This window comes from Echinops telfairi, unplaced genomic scaffold (genome assembly GCF_000313985.2).
Source record: "Echinops telfairi isolate 266 unplaced genomic scaffold, ASM31398v2 ScPeMD7_7459;HRSCAF=8497, whole genome shotgun sequence".
NCBI classification, from domain to species: domain Eukaryota; kingdom Metazoa; phylum Chordata; class Mammalia; order Afrosoricida; family Tenrecidae; genus Echinops; species Echinops telfairi.
In genome coordinates, this window is record NW_022111359.1 from 4,163,381 (window position 1) to 4,184,569 (window position 21,189).

The 21,189-nt window shown below is 56.3% G+C and overlaps 1 protein-coding gene across 1 annotated transcript; it reads right to left on the minus strand.

Moving 5' to 3' along the window:
- Window positions 1–1,378: 1,378 nt before the first annotated feature.
- MFSD12 (major facilitator superfamily domain containing 12) lies at window positions 1,379–14,110 on the minus strand. Its single transcript, XM_004714385.2, has 8 exons — window positions 13,819–14,110; window positions 6,062–6,272; window positions 4,147–4,285; window positions 3,849–4,049; window positions 3,187–3,279; window positions 3,008–3,100; window positions 2,007–2,177; window positions 1,379–1,926 (listed from the first exon to the last, which is right to left on the minus strand). Exons 1-8 carry the CDS (start codon window positions 14,108–14,110, stop codon window positions 1,828–1,830), a joined length of 1,299 nt encoding a protein of 432 aa, XP_004714442.2. The 3' UTR covers window positions 1,379–1,827.
- Between the last annotated feature and the right edge of the window lie 7,079 nt (window positions 14,111–21,189).

Below are 21,189 nucleotides of genomic sequence, written 5' to 3' on the forward strand. Positions count from 1 at the left end.
GGCTGGTGGGGACACCCCCAGCGACTCCCCTCTCCCCCCAGCCCCATCCCACCCTCCAATGGATGGGCCGGCTCGGCCTTAGCCCCTGTCCTGTTGGTTGCTTCCCTCTGGTCCCGGCTCTGCCCTTGCTCCCTGTTCTTCCCATGGGCTCCAGAGGATGCCTGTGAGCACCTGAGCCAGGGACCCACCCCCTCTGCTCACAGCGCTCCAGGAGGGTTCTCACCTCCCTCAGGTCAAAGCCAGAGTCCCCCCCCCTGCAGCCCACTGGACCCTGTCCGCCATGCCCCACCCTTCCCTGCTCTTTCCTCCTCCTCCCTTCCCCTTGCCCTTAGCTGTTCTTCCAACTGGCCAGGCTCAGTCCTGCCCCAGGGGCTTTGCACAGCGGCTTCTCATTTGCCTAAAACTCCTCTTGACCCTGCTGGTCTCAGCTCTGCAGTCACCTCCCAGGAAAGTCCTCTCGACTCCCCACCCGCATCAGGCCCCAGTCAGGGGTGCCTTCCTGACGACACAGCTTCCGTGACACACTGCCATGCGATTGTGTGGGGGGCTGGTCCCTCCCCCAGATCCTGAGGAAAGCCTGCCTTTCCCACCTGGGGTTCTGCAAGGCACCAGCTCCATGGGTCTCAGCCTCCACCCAGTCCCTCTGCGTCCCCTTGCATACACTGCACCCTCCATGCCTGCACACACATTTGCTGAATGAATAGACACACTGTCTGAGGTGACCAGTGACCAGGTCTCCCGGGCCACGCGAGCCAGGCTGTGAGCCCTCGTAGGGCCAGGACCTTCTGTCCACAGCTGTCTCCGGCCCTAGAGCAGAGCCGGGCACAGCAGGTGCCAATAAATTCCTACTGATGAGTGGATGGGCAAACGGTTGGATAAGGGTGGGTGGGCAGGTGGAGGGAATGCATGGGTGCATGGGAGATGGGTGGGTGGACCGGTAGAAGGGTGCATGTGTGGATAGGTGGTTGGATGGAGGAGGGATGCATGGATGGGTGGATGAGATGGTGGCCAGATGGATGAGTGCATGGAGGATGGGTTGGGGGTGGATGGAGGAGAGATGCATGGATGGAGGATGAGGGGATGGATAGATGGGTGGATGGATGTGAATAGATGGAGGAGGAATGATGGATGGATGAATGGGATGGGTGGCTGGATGGATGGATGGACTGTTGCACGGATGAACTGGTAGATATGCATGAGTGCATGGATGGGTAGATGAGTGAATGGATGGATGAATGGGTGGATGGCTAGATGGATGGATGAATGGGTAGGTGGATGGGTGGATAGCTAGATAGATGGATGAATGGGTGGATGGATGGCTAGATGGATGGATGAATGGATGGGTGGATATGTGAATGGGTGCGTGGACGGACAGATGGAAGATGGATGGGTGGATGCATAGATGGGTAGATGGGGGAGTGGGTGGGTAGATGGGAGGTGGCTGGCCGAGTGAGTGGATGGGTGAGTGGGTAGATGGCTGACTGAGTGAGTAGATGGATTGATCGGTGGATGAACAAATGAATTTGTTAATGACGAACGAGCAAATGGTGAACAAAGAACAAAGGAACTGCTGGATGATGAAACAAATAAGTGAATGAAGAAAGGAATATGCAGAAATGTATGACATCATGAATGTACGAAGAGACATATGATGTCATGGATGGACATATGAAGATACGTATGACGTCATGAATGGATGTGTGAAGAGACGAGTGGGCATGTGAATGCATGGGCAGACAGATGAAGCAACAGATGAATGGACGATGGATGAAATGGCGGAGCTGGCTCAGGAAAGATTCAGTGAGGGGTGGCCACCAGGGCGGGCACTTACGCGCAGGGAGACAGACTCTGGATGGCCATGACCGCCAGTCCGTTGGACACCTTGTCCGAGAAGCTCATGGCACCATACACGAAGGCTCCACTGTGCTGTGGGGACACGGGCAGGGTGGTGGGTGCCCATGGACACCCTGGGGACCACACCCACCAGACCCTGCCCTCAGCCCTACCGTGTGGGGGCCGATGAGGTCTGCTGTCATGGCCAGTGAGGTGATGAGGATGGTGGCGCAGCCGGCGCCCAGCAGCACAGCCACTGCATACACGGTCATGCCCATCCCACTGGCCAGCGCCACCCAGGCCGCAAAGGCCAGGATCACCAGGAGGCCGGCGAAGTAGGTCAGCTGCAGGGAGACCAGCTCAGCATCAGGACGACCATCATCCCCTCCCCCCTACCCCGCTGCTCCCCTACCCCCACCGGCAGAGGAGGCGCTGGGCTGTGCACCCTTTTAGGACCCCCCAGCCCTGGACATGTGGAATTCCAAGATGGAGAGAGTGGGAGTTTATCAGTGCCGCTGGGGACCAGCCTCCTCGATGGCGCTGCCAGTCTGGTAGCTACTATTTACCCTCTCCCTGCCCTCCGGCCCGCGGGTCCTTGGGAATGAACGCTGACTCATAAGGCCCCCAGAGTAGACCTGCCCCATGGGGTCTCCAAAGGGGACATTTTTACAGAAGCTACAGCTGCTGAGTGTTTTAACCACTGTGCCACCAGGCTCCTCCCTTGACTAAGGAATGAAAGGGGGGGAGCTCGGGACCCTGTCCCAGAAGCTACACTTCAGGTGTCTTCCACAGTGAACAGCTTAGAATGGGCCCTTCTTTCTAGAAAGTTCTAGAACTCTGCAGTTCCAGAACCTGGAGGGCCCCTGGCCTTCCTGAATCCTTGGCTCCCAGGGGCTAGGGCTTCTGAACAGTGAGAACGCTGACTCCCAGGAGAGTCTAGGGCCACAGGGTTCCAGATCACAGCTCTGCCTCCAGTGGGTTCCTGATTGTGGGGGTGAAGCCCACTGTGCTGGGTCCCCAGGGCATTAGGTCTGGTCGCTGGATCCACCATCTCTTGGTAGGCTCCTGGCTTGTGCCCCTCGTCTCTGCATCCCTTTTCTGACTCTGGTGGGCTCCGGACTGCAGGGTTCCCGGACCCTGCCACCCTGGCTCCCTCCCCTCGGGCTGCACTCACATTCCTCCCGATGGCTCTGTTGACGGGCTTCATGAGGAAGGAGGAGGCAAACCCACTCACGTACATCACCAGGGGGATGGTCGCGATGAACCGCTGTCGGGAGAGAGCCAGGCGGGTGCTATAGCAGGCTGACAGGGCAGGAGCCTCCCACCCCGCTGCGCTGACCCCACCGGGCTCACCTTTGGCAGGTTGAGGGAGTAGGTGAGGTACATGGCTATGTAAGTCTGGGACAGGTTCACAATGAGCCTGGTGCTCATATACAGCAGGCCCACCTTGGGGAAAGAGACAGACACCACCCATGGATGAAATGGAGACAGGGCCCTTCTCTACTTTCCCTAGCAGAGGGTGCTGTGAAGGGGGCGGGGCTATGACCAGAAAGGGGTGGGGCCTTCTCCACTCCCACCAGCAGGGGCCGCTGTAGAGGGAGATTAGAATCAGAAGCCAGGCACTTCTTTCCCACCAGCAAGAGGGCATTGTGGAGTGTGGCCAGGGCCAGCAGAGGGCGCTGTGCAGGGAGGTGAGGGGCTTCTCAGCTTTCACCAGCAGAGCAGGAGCTTCTCCACTCCCAGCAGCAGAGGGCGCTAGAGAAGAGAGGCTGGCTGGGCAACCCTGCAAGGCAGGGATTGAATGCAAAAAAGTTGCTTTAAGCTAACACAGGATCCATAGCAATGACTTCCTAGTTGACTAGGCAGAGGAATGTTAACACCATCGATTAGTAATGTCTGCCCTGGCTGCGGGACACAGGTACAGCTATATTTGCATTCCTTGCCTGCTTCCTGGCAGCCACACCTTGTAGAGTAAAAGAGTGGCCAGGACTCCAGGCCCCCTTGCCACTATGTACCTGATAAAAGGCTGGTTCCCGAAGCCAGTGTTTCCAAAGCAGCACAGGCCGGGCCGTGGGGGTCAATAGGGGGCTTTGTTCATTCGGCTCCTCGGGCTGTGGCTGGTGCCCCTCCAGCCGTGGTCGGGGCCTCTCCCGGGTGCCCAGGTGGAACAGCAGCGAGAAAATGGCTCCTATGCCCACCACCAGCAAGGAAAGATTCTGGGAAGCCAGTAGGGGTGGGGGAAAGGAGGGTCAATGGTGGCTCAAATCCTGCATGTGGGGACTTTGGGGTGTTCCTTCCCTGGTCCCAGCTCACCCGGAAGACAGGTACATCCTGGACACCCAGCTGGTCACTGAATTCCTGGTTGGACCTGGCGTGGATGGAGCCCTGCAGGTGCAGCAGGAGCCAGGCGGCGCCATAGACTGTGATATTGGCTACCACGGTGAAGGCATACCTGTCGGGAGAGGGGGGAAGCCTCAGCTAGCGCACTCCGGAAACCACGTGGCCACCTGCTCCCCAGGAGGCGACCCAGTCAGAGGGGCTGTGCATTGGGGGGCCCTGGCTGGTTGGTGATTTTGTTGCCGACTCACTGGGGCCCTTGAAGGCCCTGATGCCTCGGTTTCCCTAATCTGCACACAACATGAAGATTCACAACTCTGCCCTCTAGATCAGGAGGGAGAGATGTGTGTGTGTATGGGAGGGCGGGCCAGGACGGGACACTGCATCCCAAGACACTCAGAAGCCTATTGTTGTTGTCTGGTGCCGTTAAATCGGCTCCGACCCATAGCGACCCTGTGCACCACAGAACGAAATCCTGCAGGATTCTGCGCCATCCTCACGGTTGTTCTGTGCCTGAGCCCACTGTTGCAGCCACTGTGTCCGTCCATCTCCTTGAGGGCCTGCCTCTTTTTGGACGTCCCTCTAGTAGACCAAACAGCTCTCCTTCTCCGGGACTGATCTCTCCTGACAACATGTCCAAAGTATGTAAAAGACAAAGTCTTGCCATCTTTGACTCTGAGGAGCACTCTGGCCTTCCTTCTTCCAGGCCAGATCACTGTGCCATGTTGGCAGCCCGTGGTACTTTTCAGCCCCACCGCTCAAATGCACCAATTCTACGGTCTTCCTGAGTCAATGCCAGAAGCCTGGATCAGAGAATTCTCCACTCCCAGACCTTGGGCTTCTAGCAGCTCAAACTCTATGACCCAGAGTCATCCAGGTGGGCTCCTGCCCACGGGCCAGGAGGGACACCCTCCAGGGGCTCAGCCTCAGGGTGACTCAGTCTCTGGGCCCCAGGGGCCACCCTGGCATTGAGCAACCCCTACCGTTAGTGCTCTGGCCTTTGGGGACACAATGGGGAACTCAGAGGCAGGGCCCGGACCACAGGGCTGATGTGGGGGCTGGGCAGGGACCCACGGTGCTGGCACTGTCACACAGGCCACAGTGAGCCTGGTCCTGTCGGGTTGGCAGCCCAACCTGGCTGAGGGCCAGCCACCTTGGCACATGGTACTGTCCTGTCCCTGTGACTCCGCTTCCCCCACAGACCTACTCTTTTGAGACCTGCCTCCCTCATCCCCAGGGGGACAGTCCCCTCCTGGGAGTTAAGGGCAGTGACCGCCATTTGGAGCTACTTCGCAGCAGATGTCTAGCACGGTGCTTGGCGCAGCGTACGTGCGGGCCTCAGGGCTGTCGCCAGCTCAGTCCCTGGCACCGGTGGGCGCGGGGTGGCCCCCAACCTCCTTGTGCAAAAAGTGCAGTCCCTACGACAAGCCCCCGCCCCTCCAGCCCCAGGACGGCCCGGAAGTGCTCCATAGATGTTCTTCTTCCGGTGCCATCCAGCAGGAGGCGCCTTAGCGCTTCGCGTAACTCGGTGGAGAAACCAATAGGAATTGTGCTCCTGCGTGGGTGGGCGGGGCTGGCAAAGCCACGCCCCGGGGAAAAGCCACGCCCACGCGGGCGGGGCCTACAATGGTCCCGGGGTGTTGTCGGTGATAAGGTGACCTTCCGTGGCAAAGGTAAATGGATCCCACCCAAACCCACAAACCTGCAGCCTGGTGACGGACTCTGAAGCAGGTGACCCAGGCTGGCCGCGCTGGGGGGGCCATCTATGGGTGCTGCTAAGCTTTGGGGTGCTTCGTTACACAGCAGCAGCTGCCCGGTACGCCCCTGGGCGCCCAGGCTGAGCCAGCCCACTGAGCCCAGATGGAGGCCGGTGGGCGCGGCGCGGCGGTACCTGAGAGCGGTGAGCTCCACCTTCTCGTGGTCGTTGCTGACGAGCTCCGGGATGAGGCTGAGGTGCGCGATCTGCGTGGCGGCCCAGCCGAACTGGAAGATGACGATGAAGGGGCTGTAGTAGAGCAGGGCAGCCCACTCGGGCGTGGAGGCCGCGCAGCCCGGGCACGGGCTGAAGATGAAGGGGAAGGACAGCAGGACGCAGATGGTGCCTGTGGGGAGGGGGGAGAGACAGGGGTCACTGCCAGCGGGGACCCTGCGGCCCCACAGGCCCAGACACTGCCCAGAGCCACACAGAGACGGCACTCACACCCCAGGTGGGCGCTTGCCACGTGTGCGGTGTCCACGGATCTGGGGCAAACTAAGGCACCGAGGGATTTTTTTTTTCCCCTTCTGAGAGCAAGCAGCCAAACCCTGCAGAGGCGGTGCCTCCACCCACTGGTCCAGGGGGGGCTATTGGGATACAAACGCCTTGTATTAGGAGCCCTGGTGGCACAGCGGTAAGCACTCAGCTGATAACCAAAAGGTTGGCAGTTCGAACCCCACCAGCGGCTCCGTGGAAGAAAGACCTGATCTGCTCCCATACAGACAACAGCTCAGCTACTTCTCTGTCCACCCAGTTACCTTGACTCGGAATTTTATCAAGGGTGCCCCACGCACAACACGCCCCTTGTGTCAGATGGAGAAACAGACTCAGAGGATTTGCGGGGTGGAGGCAGGGGTAGAATCTCTCTGGGGATCACGGGGCCAATAGAGCTAAAAGATGGAGCCTCCAAGTACTGGCGTAGGGTCTTTTGGGGTATACGCCCCTTGTCAGATGGGAAATGAGGCAAAGAGCCAGCTCACAGGGCGCAATGAGCCAGGTTGTTGACTCAGGGAGACAGCCGGGGCGGGGATTTGGCCTGCCCTCACCTGTGTGTCACACTGCGGAGGCGTGGGTGCTGCTGGGGTGCTGGAAGCTCTGACCCTGGTATTTCAAACGCCAGCAGGGTCATCCGAAGTGAGCAGGTTTCAGCAGAGCTTCCAGACTGAGAACAGACTGCTAAGACGGAAGCAGCTGTCCGCTTCAGAGGATTTAGCATGAAAGAGTGTCAGCTAGATACTGAGGCCTAATGAGGAGACGCAGAACTCTGTCACAGGCGGTGCCAGCAAGATGAGACGCTCAGGTTGGCCTGAGGAAGAGCTGCCTTCTCAAAGTGGAGTCGGCCGTCATGAAATGAATGGAATAAAGCCTTCAGGACCTTCAACTGCTGATGGGGCACGACTCAAAATAAGAAACAGCCACAAAATACCTAGCACTTGGAACTTGGAAGGTACTAAGCATGAATCTAGGAAAATTGGAAATCGTCAAAAATGAAATGGAGCAATAAAGACCGCTATCCTAGGTGTTTAGGGAGCTGAAATGGACTGGAATGGACAGGCTATTTTGAGCCAGGAAATCGCATGGTTTCCTATGCCCGGAATGACACCTTCAAGAGGAATGGCTTTAAGTTCATCATCAAGAGACACCTCAAGATCTATCTTGAAGTATAATGCTGTCTACGATTATATCTGTCTAGGATTATAACTATCTTCATTCAAGGAAATCCAATCACTACAATGTTTATTAAAGCTTACCGATCCCTAAAGCTAGGCATAGAGAAATTGAAGAATTTTACCAAGCTCTCCAGTCTGAATTGACTCCAACATGCAGTCAAAATGCATCGATAATTATTGGCCACTAGAATGCAGAAGCTGGAAACAGAGAGGAAGGAGCAGTCGCTGGAAAATGTGACCTCGTGACAGCAAGGAAGCTGATCATGGTTTGCAAGACCCACAACGCGTTCGTAGCAAATGCCATTCTTCAACAACACAAGGTGCGACTACACACGTGGGCTTCTCCAGATGTTATACGCAGCAGCCAAGCTGATGCCATCTGTGAAAAGTGACAATGCAGAAGCTCAATGGCAGCAGCTAAAACCAGGCCGGGGCTGACTGGGGAACAGACCATCAATTGCTCCTATGTGAGTTCAGGTTGAAGCTGCAGAAAATTAGAACAAGTTCACGAGAGGCAAAAGGTGACCTTGAGCCTACCCCGTCTGCACTTCAAGAACAGATTTGCTGCACGGAACACGACTGACGCAAGACCTGATGGGCTGTGGGAGGACAGCGAGATCATCATTCGTGAAGAAAACAAAAGGCCACTAAAGAGATGGGAAACAAGGTAAGGCGACAGTGGATGTCGGGAGAGACGCTGACACTTACTCTTAATCGTAGAGTAAATGATCAAGTCAAAGAGCTCGAGAAGACAGAGTAAACTGTGATAATGAAATGTGCAAGGCCATCGTTAGAAAACCAGAAAGGAAGCGCATGGTCAGCATATCTTAAACTTAGAGACTGGAAGAAAAAAATTCAAGCCTCGAGTTGCAATATTGAGAGATTCCATGGGCTAACTATTGTATGGTGCAGGAATCATCAAAAGAAGATGGAAATAATACAGTCCCCGTACCGAAAAGAGCTAGTGAACATGCCAAGCGCTTCAGGAGGCAGCATACGAGCAAGAACCAATGGTGCTGAAGGAAGAAGTCCAAGCTGCACTGAAAGCACTAGCCAAAGACAAGGCTCCAGGAATGGATGGAACACCTATTAACATGTTTCAGCAAGCTCATGAAGCACTGGAAGCACTTCCTCGTCTATACCAGGAAATTTGGAAGACAGCTACTTGGCCAACTGACTGGAAGAGATCCATTTATGTATACATTCCAGATAAAGGTGGCTTAGAGATTTTGGACATTGTAGAAGAGTATCATTAATAGCACATGCAAGTAAAATTTTGCTGAAGATCACCCAACAATGGTGGCAGCAGCACATTGACAGGGAGCTGCCAGGGGTTCAGGCCGGATTCAGAAGAGGATGTGGAACAAGGGATATCATTGTTGATGTCAGATGGATCTTGGCTGAAAGCAGAGAATACCGGAAAGATGTTTACTTGTATTTTACTGACTGTGCCAAGGCATTCAAGTGTGTGGATCATAACAAACTATGAACAGCCTTGAAATGAATGGGAATTCCTGAACACTTCATAGTGCTCGTGAGGAATTTGTACCTGGATCAGAAAAGGGCGACGTCAGGGTTGTATTTCTCTCACGATACTTGTTCAATCTGTACACTGAGCCAGTAATTAGAGAAGCTGGATTATATGAAGACTGTGGCATCAGGATCGGAGGAAGGCTTAGTAACAAACTACGAAATGCAGATGCTATAACCTTGCTGGCTGCAAGTGAGGAGGACGAGAAGCACTTGCTTGTGAGGCTCAAGGATTACAGCCTTCAGTGTGGAAGACCACTCAATGTAAGGAAGACCCAAATCCTCACACCTGAACCATAGGTAACCGCATGGATAGAAGGGTGAAGTTGCCAAGGATTCTGTCTTGCTTGGATCCCTAATCAATGCTCGTGATCAAGAGATCAAAACACGCGTTACATTTGGTAAGTCTGCTGCACAAGACCTCTTTAAAGTGTTGAAAAGCAAGGCTGTTACTTTGAGCACTGGGCTGGGCCTGAGCCGAGCCATGGTATTTTCAACCACCCCCTGTGGACATTGGGCATTGAATACGGCAGACGGTAGAAGCATCGGAGCATTTAAAGTGTGGTGCTAGCGAAGAACACTGATAGGACCACGGGCGGCCACAAGAACCAACACACCTGTCGTGGAAGAAGTCCAGCCTGAATGCCCCTCAGCGGCAAGGATGGTGAGACTTGTCTCACACACTTTGGACGTGCCGTCAGGAGAGACCAGTCCCTGGAGAAGGACAGCATGCTCGGTAGAGGGGCAGCGAAGAAGAGCAAGGCCTGGTTGTGACAATGGGCTCAAACATAAGAATAACTGTGAGGATGGCACAGTGGTTCGTCCTCTTGTGCCTGGGGTCACGATGAGTCGGAATTGATGACAAGACCCTCACCAGCCTGGGGCCCCTGGAGGCTGTCTCCTTAGCAACAGAGGGGAAACTGAGGCAGCGCCTGGACCCACACCCCTTCTCGCTTGCCCCACAGGAAGGCCTTGTTCCCCACTCCCTGTACCCAGAGCAGGCGCCCAGCTGGCAGCTAGGCCTGGGAGGGGCCGGCTGGACCTGTCAGCTCTGAGTCGGCCTCTCCCTTGGGTGCTGTCTTCGTCGCGGGGGACTCGAAGTCCAAACGGGACCCTCTGCCCTAGAGTTGTTTCCTCTCACAGGGACCCCGTAGGACAGAGTGGAATTGCTCCCCAAGGCATCCGAGGCGGTAAATCTTTATAAGGAACCCGGGTAGCGTCGTGGTTCAGCACTGGGCTGTGAGCCGCAAGGTCAGCAGTTCTAAACCACCAGCTGCTCTGTGGGAGAAAGACGAAAAAGGCTTTCTACTCCAGTAAAGAGTTACCGTCTCGGAAACCCGCAGGGTCGGTTCTACCCTATCCTAGGAGTCGGAATCTATTCCAGCCACCGATCTTGAGGTTAGCCCCTAATGCTGAAACGACAAGGCTACCACTGACCTCTGTCCGGGGGTGTAGCACTTCCCTCCAAGTGCTCAGAAGGAAACAAAACAAAACTGAAACACAGTACTTTAGAACAAGCTCAAGGTCTAGCCTTGACACCCCCCGCCCCAGCTCTGCCACCCCTACTGATCCCCTCCCCACCCCACCGCTCCTCCTCTCCACACCACGCAGTGGGCCTCCCCATTGTTCCTCCAGCTCTCCTGGTCTGTCCTGCCCCCAGGACCTCTGCACAGGTTGTGCCCACACCTGAATAAGGCAGACTCCTCCTTCCCTCAGGTCGCAAATAACCTCCTCTGAGAAGCCCTCCCTGCTGACTACTGGCTCTGCCGGCTGAGGCCAACAGCGCCCCTCCTGGTGGCTGGTGGAACAGCCCTGTGAGTCAGGCAGGAGACACCCCTACCCAGGACCCTGCACTCCCGCCCTCCCGGGGCTTGGCAGGCTCGGGGAATTCTCTATTTATGCACTTGCTTCCGGCTGGCCTCTCCCCTCCCCTGTTCTGTGGGGGTGGCCTGGGGGTGGGGACTTCCCCAGTACATCAATAGCCTGTGAGTTTTGGTCCTGGGCTCTGGGAATGAGGTGGGTGAGAATGAGCCTTGGAGCTGAGAAGCCAGCCTGGTAGGGGTAGAGAGGGCATAGGCGGGGGCACCCTGCCTGGAAGCCCGGACACTGGACTTCCTACCCAGGAGGTGGTGACCGCATCACCCAGAGGCAGAGCAGGAACTGAGAAGTAAGCCCACAGGCCTGTTTCTCTGGAACTTGCAGCCTGCTGCAGGGGCCCCAGGCAGGGAGGCCTCAGGGGCACGGGAGCTGTGGACTCTGCTCTGGGATGGTGGTCAGTCTCTGTTGCTGTCTGGCAGCGGGGGTTAACCATTGGTGCAGCCCGGCTGGACCAGCCTGGGCAGATGACTTTGGCTCCCTGCCTACCCCCGTTTCCACAGACTGGCATGGGGAGGAGCAGGGGTCCAGGTATGCATTCAAGCTCCTGCATCTCCCAGCCTCACCAAAACCCAGCCAAACTCCCTGTCACTACATCAATTCCGACTCAGAGCAGCCCTGATAGTTCACACCTCTGCACAGTTTCACTACTCAGAATGCCCTCTCCTTGCCAACACACACACACACTCCTATTCATCCTTCAAAACCCCAATGGAAATGTCCCTCCGGAGTTCATGATTCCCTTCTGAAGCCTAGTCTCACCATCTGGATCCCACAGGAGGTTCTGTGTCCAGGGGCCCAGCCCTCTGGGCAGCTGTTTCACTCCTAGCCCTTACAGACTCGGGGGTAAAATAGAGAAGTGAGTACTACTGCTGGGGAGACCTTTCCTCAAGTCACCTTATCAGATGCACTGGCTTCCTCTTTCCACTGACCCTCCTGGGCCTCCCCACTGCCCGCTGGGATGGCATGGGTGAGGGGGCAGGAAGAGGGGGGAGGCTAGAGGGCAGAAGCTAGGTATGAGCCCCAGGCCCACTCTCTCAAACAAACAATCTTCACGGCCCTCCCCAGGTCCCTGCTGGGGCCACAGGCCTCAGGGCCCACCTCAGGGCCTTTGCACCTGCCAAGGGCCCCATCCCCACCTGCACAGTAAGAGTCCCTGCCCTGGAGAGGTCTTTGCTCGGCTTACCAATGGCTTGGTTGCCTGGGTTAGAGACCCTGCAGTGAACTCTGACCCCTGGGGACCCCACATGACAGGGGAGAAATGCCCCATGGGGTTTCCTGGCTGTCATCTGACAGGTGCGGGTCGCCAGGACTGTCATCCTCTGGGTGGGTTCAAACGATGAACCTTTACGGACCTGGTGCTTTACCAGGGCTTCTTGTCCCTGGAACTCCTCCCACCGTTAAGGAATACAGTTGTCCTTGAGGCCCTCAAGAGGGCTGGGATGTGCTTCTCTCAGATGGGCAGTGTCCGGCCCCAGGCCCACGCCCTGCCTCTCCCAGCCCCCTCCCTGGCTGTCATGGCCTCACATGACCCAGGAGCAGACCTGTGGCCTCTCAGGGCCCCAGGGATCTGCTACAGTTTGTACCACACTTTCAGGAGGCCACAGTGCGGCCCCTTGATCCTTGCCCCCAAGGACAGAGGGCTAGCGGCCAGAATTCTCCAAGTGGGCAAGATTCCTACCATGTTCAGAATGCCCGGCGTGGGTGGCAGCTCAGCCCAGGGAGCTCGGCGGGTGCTAGTGGCTGGGGTTAATCTTCAGCCCCAGCCTGGGTGGGGTGGGAGGCGAAGTAACAGGTTTTATCAGTGTGTACTAGGGAACCACCCTCCTCCCACTCCCCGCTGTCCCACTCTCCACCTACCACTAGTGTGACAGTCCTAGGGCACTAGGACCCCATTATGTCCGACAGACCCGGTCAGTTGGACAGGTGGAAGGTGAGAGAGGACACATACACACACACACACAGTCCCAGGCACTAATCTCAGCTTCCCAGACGGCAGCCCCACTCCCACCCCATAAGGAAATTACCCCAATGGGGCTAGGGGTTGCTCTGAGGGAGGGACAGGCAGATACAGACAGAGGTGGTCCAGGTTACCCCCTGCCAGTTAGATAAGGAAGTCAGGCCAGGCCAGACAGAGGAGGACCTGGACAGCTGGCTCAGACCCACCAGAAGGTTCCACATGCCTTCGGGTGAGGCAGATATTCAGGTGAAGTAGTTGGACAGGTCAGACAGCAGTCTAGGGTAGGGCAGGTGGAGCAGTGTGTGTGTGGGGGGTGGGTAGTAGGAGTCTGGCCTTGGGCTGAGAGACAGAGATGGGAGGCTCATGGCATCAGTGGACAGAAGGGGTTCTGGGACAGAGAGAGTGGGGCAGCTCAAGCCATGGGCAGACAGACAGTGGGGGATGGGGCTTAGGGGGGCTTAGGCTAAGGACAGATGGACAGGGCAGGCTCAGACCATGAGGCTGACAAACAGGGAGCTCTGGGGCAGATAGAGGGAGGAGGCTCAGGCCATCAGTAGACAGAAGGGGCTCGGAGACAGGCAGCTGACTCAGGTCATGAACAGACAGACAGACAGAGGAGAAGGAGGAGGAGGTAGCTCTAGGACAGACAGACAGAGGGGGAAGCTGGGCTCTGGGACTAACAGGGAGAGAGGCACTGGATAGGGAGAGACAGACAGAGAGGGTAGGCTCAAGCCATGGTGCATCATACAGAAGGGGGACGAGGCTCAGGCCATGAGGATCACAGACTGGGTGCTCTGAGGCAGACAGACAGACAGGGGTGTGTCTAGGTTAGGGCTGGCAGGGGTCGGGGTGCTTACCGACCAGGTGCCAAGCCTTGCGCGGGCCGCAGCGGACACAACCGGCGGCGCGGTCGGCCTCGTAGCCCACGAGGGGCGTGCACAGCCCGTCGGCCACCTGGCCGAGCAGCAGCAGCAGGCCGGCGCCGCGAGAGCTGTAGGCGCGGACCGAGTGCAGGTAGAGCAGCAGGTAGGTGAACCACATGGACGCGCACAGGTCATTGAGGAAGTGGCCCACAGCGTAGCTGAGCCGCGCCACCAGGGGCAGCGCCTGCGGGGTGGCCGCCGCGGCCGCCGGGGGTCCAGGACCCATGACGCCTGGCTCGGAACGCGCCCCGGGGACGGGCCAGCCCCGGGCTTAGGAAGGGGACCCCCAGGCCGGGCCGTCTGGGGATGGCCAAGGAGACCCCGGGCGGACTGGTCACTCCGCGGTGTCCGCGCCGGCCCGGTCCCTGGCAGCTGCCCTTCCGCAGGACGCGCCCCCGGCTCTCCAGCGCTCCCGCGACCCCAGATCCCGCCGCCGGGAGACTGCGGCGCGGGCGGGGCGCGGCGGCGGGCAATCTGGGGAGCAGCGGCCGCCTCGACCAATCCGAGCCACGCGCCGGCAGGCGTGGGCCAATCAGAAAGGCGAGGGCGTGGCCTCCGGGTTAGCCGGGCCTCCCCTCCGGCGTCGGCGGGTTTCCGGGGTCCTAGCGCCCGCAGATAGGCGGAGGGTTTGGAAGACCCCCAGAGCCAGGTCGGGGGCGACGCCCGTGGCTCCCCGACTCAGGCCGCTGGCTTCGCCTGTCCCGCTCTAGCCTGACTGAAGCCTTCTGAACCCCCTCGGAGGCCGGAGAGGGATGGGGTGAGAGCGAGGTTGGTGGAGTGGGGGCGGCGGTGGGAGGGTGGTCTGAGCTGGAACAAGTGGGGTGTCAGGGGCCAGAATTAGTGCCAATTAATTAGTCTTAACGATAATAACAGGGTAATGATTCTAATAACGCCAACCAGCATTTAATGAGCGCTAGCGGTGCCAGGCTCCCCACGTGGATGACCTCATCCCAGCCTGGCTGCAGCCCCAAAAAGCGAGGCCCCGTCTCCTTCCCTGACACAGGCCCAGGGAGGGGAAGCGCTGTGCTCAGGGCCCCAGTGAGTCAGTGGCCAGCGATTACGAGACCGAGCTCTCCCTCCCTCCCTGTCCTTAAGTTTCCCTCCCCCGCCTGGGTCACCAGACCCCAGCGGTTTCAACTTCCTCCAGGGTGGAGGGGGGCGTGAAGACTTCGCCAGGCCCCCCTTCAGCCCTGGCTTTCAACGCTTAATGTCTCCAGCCAGGTCTATGGTGCCCAGATCCTGCCCCAGCCCATGCCAAGCGGTGCCATCTGGGACAAGTCCCTTAACTTCGGGCGCCTCAGTCTCCAGTAGCTCTAAAATGGGTGTAATGTGTGCTGTTCTCAGATGCCACCCACTCTCAGCCACCCCACGCCAGGGTAGGACATCCGGACACGGAACTCTCATGTCTGTTTCTGCCTGGGACCAGGTGGCTTCGACCTGCTGACCTTGAGGTTAGCAGCCCAAGGCCCAGCCCCTACACCACCAGGGTTCCTCCCAGGTCACGATGAGTTGGAATCAATGCAGAGGCAAGGTTTTTTTTTTAATAATTATTTTTTTAAGTGGGTGAGAAAAGCAATAGATATCAGGAGGGCCCCTGCCTGGCAGGGATAGATGGGAGATAAGGGTAGACCACTTTGGTGGAGATAAGGCAGAAAGACAGATAGGAACCACAATTCTTTCCCCATCTTTGCGATTCCGAGATAATGAGAGAGGGCTTTTGAGCGCGCTGCACTTTGCCCTGCTCAAGCCTTCCCCTTTACCCCAGTGAACTAGTTAATCTGTCTGCCCTCCGCTGTTGTCTCTGGTTAAGTGCCTTGAGTCGGCTCTGACCCGGTGCCCAGCGGAAGGAGACACTGCGATGGCATCTGCACAATGGCTCCAGTGCTGGAGCCCATTGTGGCAGCCACTGCGCCAATCCATCTTGTCGAGGGTCTTGCTCTGTACGTTACCAAGCATGAAGTCCTTCTCTCGGACAGCGTGTCCAAAGTGCACGGGATGAATGCCCCCTCGCTGGGAATTTGACCTCCTTTTCCTTCCCACCCCGTACTTGGGAAGACACGGGGTGTGTGGGTGTGGGTGGGGGCAGTGTGTGAGCTAAAGACATCAGAGACAAATACTCTTACACACATAAAAAAAAAAAAATCCCCCAAACTCACTGCCCCCGAGTGATGCCAACTCATCGTGAGTCTCTAGATCAAGGTAAGACTGCCCGTGTGGGATTCTCAGACTGATTCTTTATGGAAGTAGAAAGTCTCATCTTTGTCCTGCGGCACCACCGGTCATCTCGAGCTGCTGACCTTGCAGTGAGCAGCCCACTGCATGATTGCTACATCCCCGGAGTTCCTCCATTCCAAACTCAGCCCCACCACAATGGTGGCCTCTGAGCCAGGCCCAGGTGACTTTCAAGGGTTATGCGTTGACCAGCAGGTCAAAACCCCAGCTGTTCTGAAGGAGAAAGATGAGGCTTTGACTACTGTAAATTGGATGGCATTGCCCCATAGGGTCGCTGAGAGTCAGCATCCATTGGATGGCAGGTGTGTGGGGGTGGGGGTGAGTCAGTTATGCTGGCTGAACGGGTGGCAGAGGGAGAGTGCCCACACCATACCAAACAACAGCGAAAACAAACTCGCTGCCATCCAGCCGGTGCTGACTCGGGGCGACCCTTGTAGGACAGGGTAGAACTGCCCCTGTGGGTTTCCACGATGGTCACTCTTCAGGGGAGTAGAAAGCCCCACCGGTCTCCCACTACCCCACCAGGGCTCCTTCGAGAATCATACCAGGGAGCAACAAAGTTTGTGGGGAAATGGAATAAAAAGGTCATGGAATTTGTCCATGGACTTTTTTGAAGCCCCCGCTCAGAGACGCGTTTGCCGGAATATTTGTACAGGTACATTTCCCTTTGCTGCACACACACCCATGAATGTGGCGGAGCACACTGGAGGCAGAGTGGTAAAAAAAATGGTTTAGACCTCACCAAACACCTGGAGGGGAATGCTCGCTGGACCTGGGGGGGATCAGGACAGTGGTCTCAGGGGACACCGAGGTCAATTGGGAATCGCACTGCCCCCAAAGACAAGGTGCTGCATCCTACTTGCGTGGTGAGTAGTGGCTAGGGGTCTTAAAAGTTCATGAGTGGCCTTCTGAGGGGCACTCTTTGGTCTCTCTGCATCCAAAGCAAAGCAGAGTGAAGACGACAGAAGATGCCGGGAAAGGATTGATCCAGTTGCCACCACTGTCCTGAGACCTGAAGAACTAGATGGTGCCCCGCTGCCAACCTTTCCCGAACGGATCCCATTAGAAGGTCCTGGATCGGGTAAGGAAAACCATGCAGAACAAAACTCCAAGTCACAGATAAGACCCAGCTTACTGGTCAGATGTGTGGGATGATAAAGAGACTTTTCCCCAGCGTTGTCTCCCCCAAAGACATGCCAAATATTAGAGGCATTTTGCCAGCATAGGGTGGGAGGCCAGCTGCTTAGAGACATCCTCCCTGAAGGCAGTCCGTTACCAGAATACTGTCTGGTCCCACCACAGGTAAGGCCCAGTTCCTGCTGTTAAGGATAATGGGCTACTTCTCCCTAAAGGCTTGTGACCATTAGCTTGGTTCCTGTAGGTGGGGTTTACACCCTACTGATACTGATTTCTCTGGTGGGCCAGAGAACAGGTCAAACAGGCTCAGTGACATCCAAAGTTAGGGCGCCATCCTGATCCGCCCTTCTTGTCACATGTATACCCCCAATCCCTCCTCTTCCTATTGTGTGTATACCCCTAGATTGTCCCCCTCTCATTGCTGTATTACCTGTAGTGCAACCCCTTCCTGTGACGTATGTCTTTACCTGTAATTAGTGGGCTTGCACTCTCCCCAAAGGTATATAGGCCTGAGTTACCAATAAAGAGCTTTCTCAGGTTCCCCTCTTGGCCTCTCATCGGTTCCCCCTCTCCTCTTCCGTCCTCACTCCCTTGTTCCCTTTCCCCTTGTCCTCCTTCCCCTCCCCCTCTCTCCGCGTGGACCACCACGCGGGGCTGAGGTGAGCATGCTACCATGAAATGTGTCTGACTCCATTATTTCAATCTCTTCTATCTCTCATGCTCTCGATGACTTTAATATAATCTTTATAGATCGCAACCGTACAATTGTGCCTATCAAACCTGTGATTAGTAACTGGGGGGCTGGCCTTTCCCCCACACCGATGGAGATGGGTGGCGTACCCAGACGATGGCCCATAGTCACCCGTGGGGGCCAGAACGTAGTTCACTCCCCTACATCGCTTTTCAGCCAAACGATGGACGCTGGACGCGTCTGTGGAAGGGACAACAGCCCTGGGGAGATGCAGTTTAGACTAATCAACTGTGGTTGTTACCCTATCTGGTGTCAACTGGTGGGGGTGGGGAATCTAGCCTGTCAATCAGGTCGCAGCTTGATGGCCGCATGGGGGGGAGCTAAGGAGATAAATAGCTCTCTGGAGGCGGGACACACTCTCACTCCTTGCGAGACATTCCTGCGGACGATAAGACACTTGGAGCTACTACATCAGAGCCCTGGAGCTGAAGGAGCCACGTGGAGACCCACGTCGGCGCTGAGATGCTTCCACTGCCACTGGATCCACAAGACTTGCCCCCCGCCGGACTGTGATCTTCCTGCATTCGGGGTCGTTGCATGTGCTGTGTGAGTCTGAAGAAGAATCTGTAGATTGGTATCAGACCCATGGGCTAATATCGGACTTATGGACTTGATGTGGACTGGGCTAGGATGTTTTCTCAATACACAGTGGAGCTTGTCTATAAAGCGCTTTCTTACACACACATGAGTGTCTCTGGATTTCTCTAGTCAACCCAGACTAAACACATCAACCAAATGAGAGCCAAGGGGCAGCCTTTACCCCAGGGGGAGGAGAGGAGGAAGAGCAGAAACAGGAAACATGGGGCAGAAGTGGGACTGGGGTGTCAGGGTCATGGGGAGGGACCCGTGGGTGGTGGGCAGTCCTGGCACGAAATAAAATGTGGGAAAGCGTTGCTGAGTGGAAAACTGACCTGCTCTGCCAACCATCACCCAGTGCATCATAAAAAAACATTTGACAATTATTAAGATGCCACTTCAGTGTCCTGGTGAGTCCCTTCCTTGGACAGAAAAACTTGCCGCTCGCTGCCCGCCCTGTGCCATCCTTGCCATCCTTGCTGGGTTTAAGCCCATTCTTGCCGCTGCTGTGTCAGTTTATCTCCTTGAGAGTTGCCGTGGCTCACATGAGGTCTCCCTCCCCCCAAAAATATCTGCCCACTTGGCCAGGCCAGGGGAGCCCTGGTGGCGTTGTGGTTACCTGTGGGCCTGCCCACGGCAAGGTCAGCAGTTTGAAACCACCAGCCGTTCCTCGGGAGGAAGACAAGGCTTTCTGTTCCCGTCAAGAGTGACAGTCTCAGAAACCCACAGCGGCAGTTCTACCCTGTCCTGCAGGGCCACTGGAGTCTGCGTGACTTGGTGGCAGTGAGTCTGGGTTTGGTGGCCAGGCCAGCATCGGGTGGGGACTCTCGGTCATGCTGCGGTCTGATGTCATTGCCCTGCCCTCTGACAGTGGTGACCGAAGCGGGGTCAGACTCTGCTCAGTGTTGGGGTGGAAGCCATCGTTCCCTCATGGGTGTCCCTGCCCTCCCTCATGTCACAGCCCTGCTCCCAGGTACGAGGAGTTTCCCCGGGGTGTGGCCTGCATCGCCTTTTATGAGACAAGAGATGGAGGGGAGAGAGGGTTTGGAGATCACCAGCCCTTTCTCCCGAGGCACTGCGAGGTGGGTTCAAACCTCCGACCCGTCTGCTAGCCGTGAGTCCCTGAGCTGCCCAGTCCCTCGTCCTCCTCACAGCCTTCTCTACGTGGCAGCCCGTGGCTTGAGCCACTGCGTCAGTTCACCTTGTTGAGGGTCCTCCTCTTGACCGCTGACCTTCTACTGCCGAGCAGGATGACCTTCTCCAGGGTCCTGGTGCTGCCCACCCCGACAACGTGCCCACGTACGTGAGCGTATGTATTTTTGTTCTTGGACGTAGGTCACCAAGCCTTTCTTCCGAGTCTCTCTGACTGTGAACGCCGTGACTGAAACGCGTGCACCCTGGGCGACCCTGAGGGCGCTTGGAATCCCAGTGGCTTGGCTCCCCGCATCACAGCCACACACAAGACACACACCAGTCTGCCGCGCTGGCAGACGCGAGGGAGTTTAGAACTATGAACCCCTGCTGTCAGCTCAACTCCCACTCAGGGATCCATTGCGAGGACAGAGAACAGCTTCGTGGAGGTTTCCTGGGTTTTGGGGGGCAGTCTTTCGAGACTGTACACCTTTACAGGGGCAGGCAGCCTCCTCTTTCTACTGTGGATTGGCAGGTGGATTTGAACACACCAACCTTGAGGTTAGCAGTCCAGTGCTTAACCCACTGTATCACCCAAGTGCGATGGGGGTAAAAATAGCCTAAGGAGCCCAGGTGGTTTAGTGGTTCTCCATTGGGCTGCTGACAGCAAGGTCAGCAGTTTGAAACCATTGACCTCTCTTTGGGAGAAAGATGGGGCTTTCTACTCCCATAGAATTACAGTCGGCGGGGAATAGGGGAGTTGTGGAGAGGGAGGGCGGGGAAAAGGAGCTGATACCAAGGGCTCAAGTAGAAAGGAAATGTTGATGGCAACGTATGTACAAATGTGCTGGATGCAATGGATGTGTGGATTGTGATAAGAGCTGTAAGCGCCCCAATAAAGTGATTTATTAATTTTTTTTTAAAGTTACAGTCAGCCAGAAAAAGAATGTTTGGAAACTGATGGTGGTAGCAATTGTACACGTCTACTGGACGTGATTTAACTATGGAAGGATATGATGTATGTATTCAGTCCCAATGAATAATAAGTTAAAAAAAATTTTTTAAGTTACAGTCTGGGAAACCCACGGGGGCGGTTCTACTTGGTATCAGCGAGTCTGATCCCTGGTGGGTTTGTGGGCTATGGGTTGGGCTGGGAACCACGAGGTCAGCAGTTTGAAACCACCATCCGCTTTGTGGTGGAAAGATGAGACTTCCTACTCCTGTAACGAATCACAGTCTCAGAAACCCACAGGGGGGGTTCTACCCTGGCCTCTTAGGGTCCATATGAGTCAATCAACTTGATGGCATTGAGTGTTTTGTTTCTTTTGAGGTTTTTATTTATATACATTTTAAAAATACTTTTATTAGGGGCTCTAACATCTCTTACCACAATCCATACATTCCTCCGATGTGTCAAGCACATTTGCACATATGCCGCCATCATCATTTTCAAAGCATTCTCTTCCCAATCGAGCCCC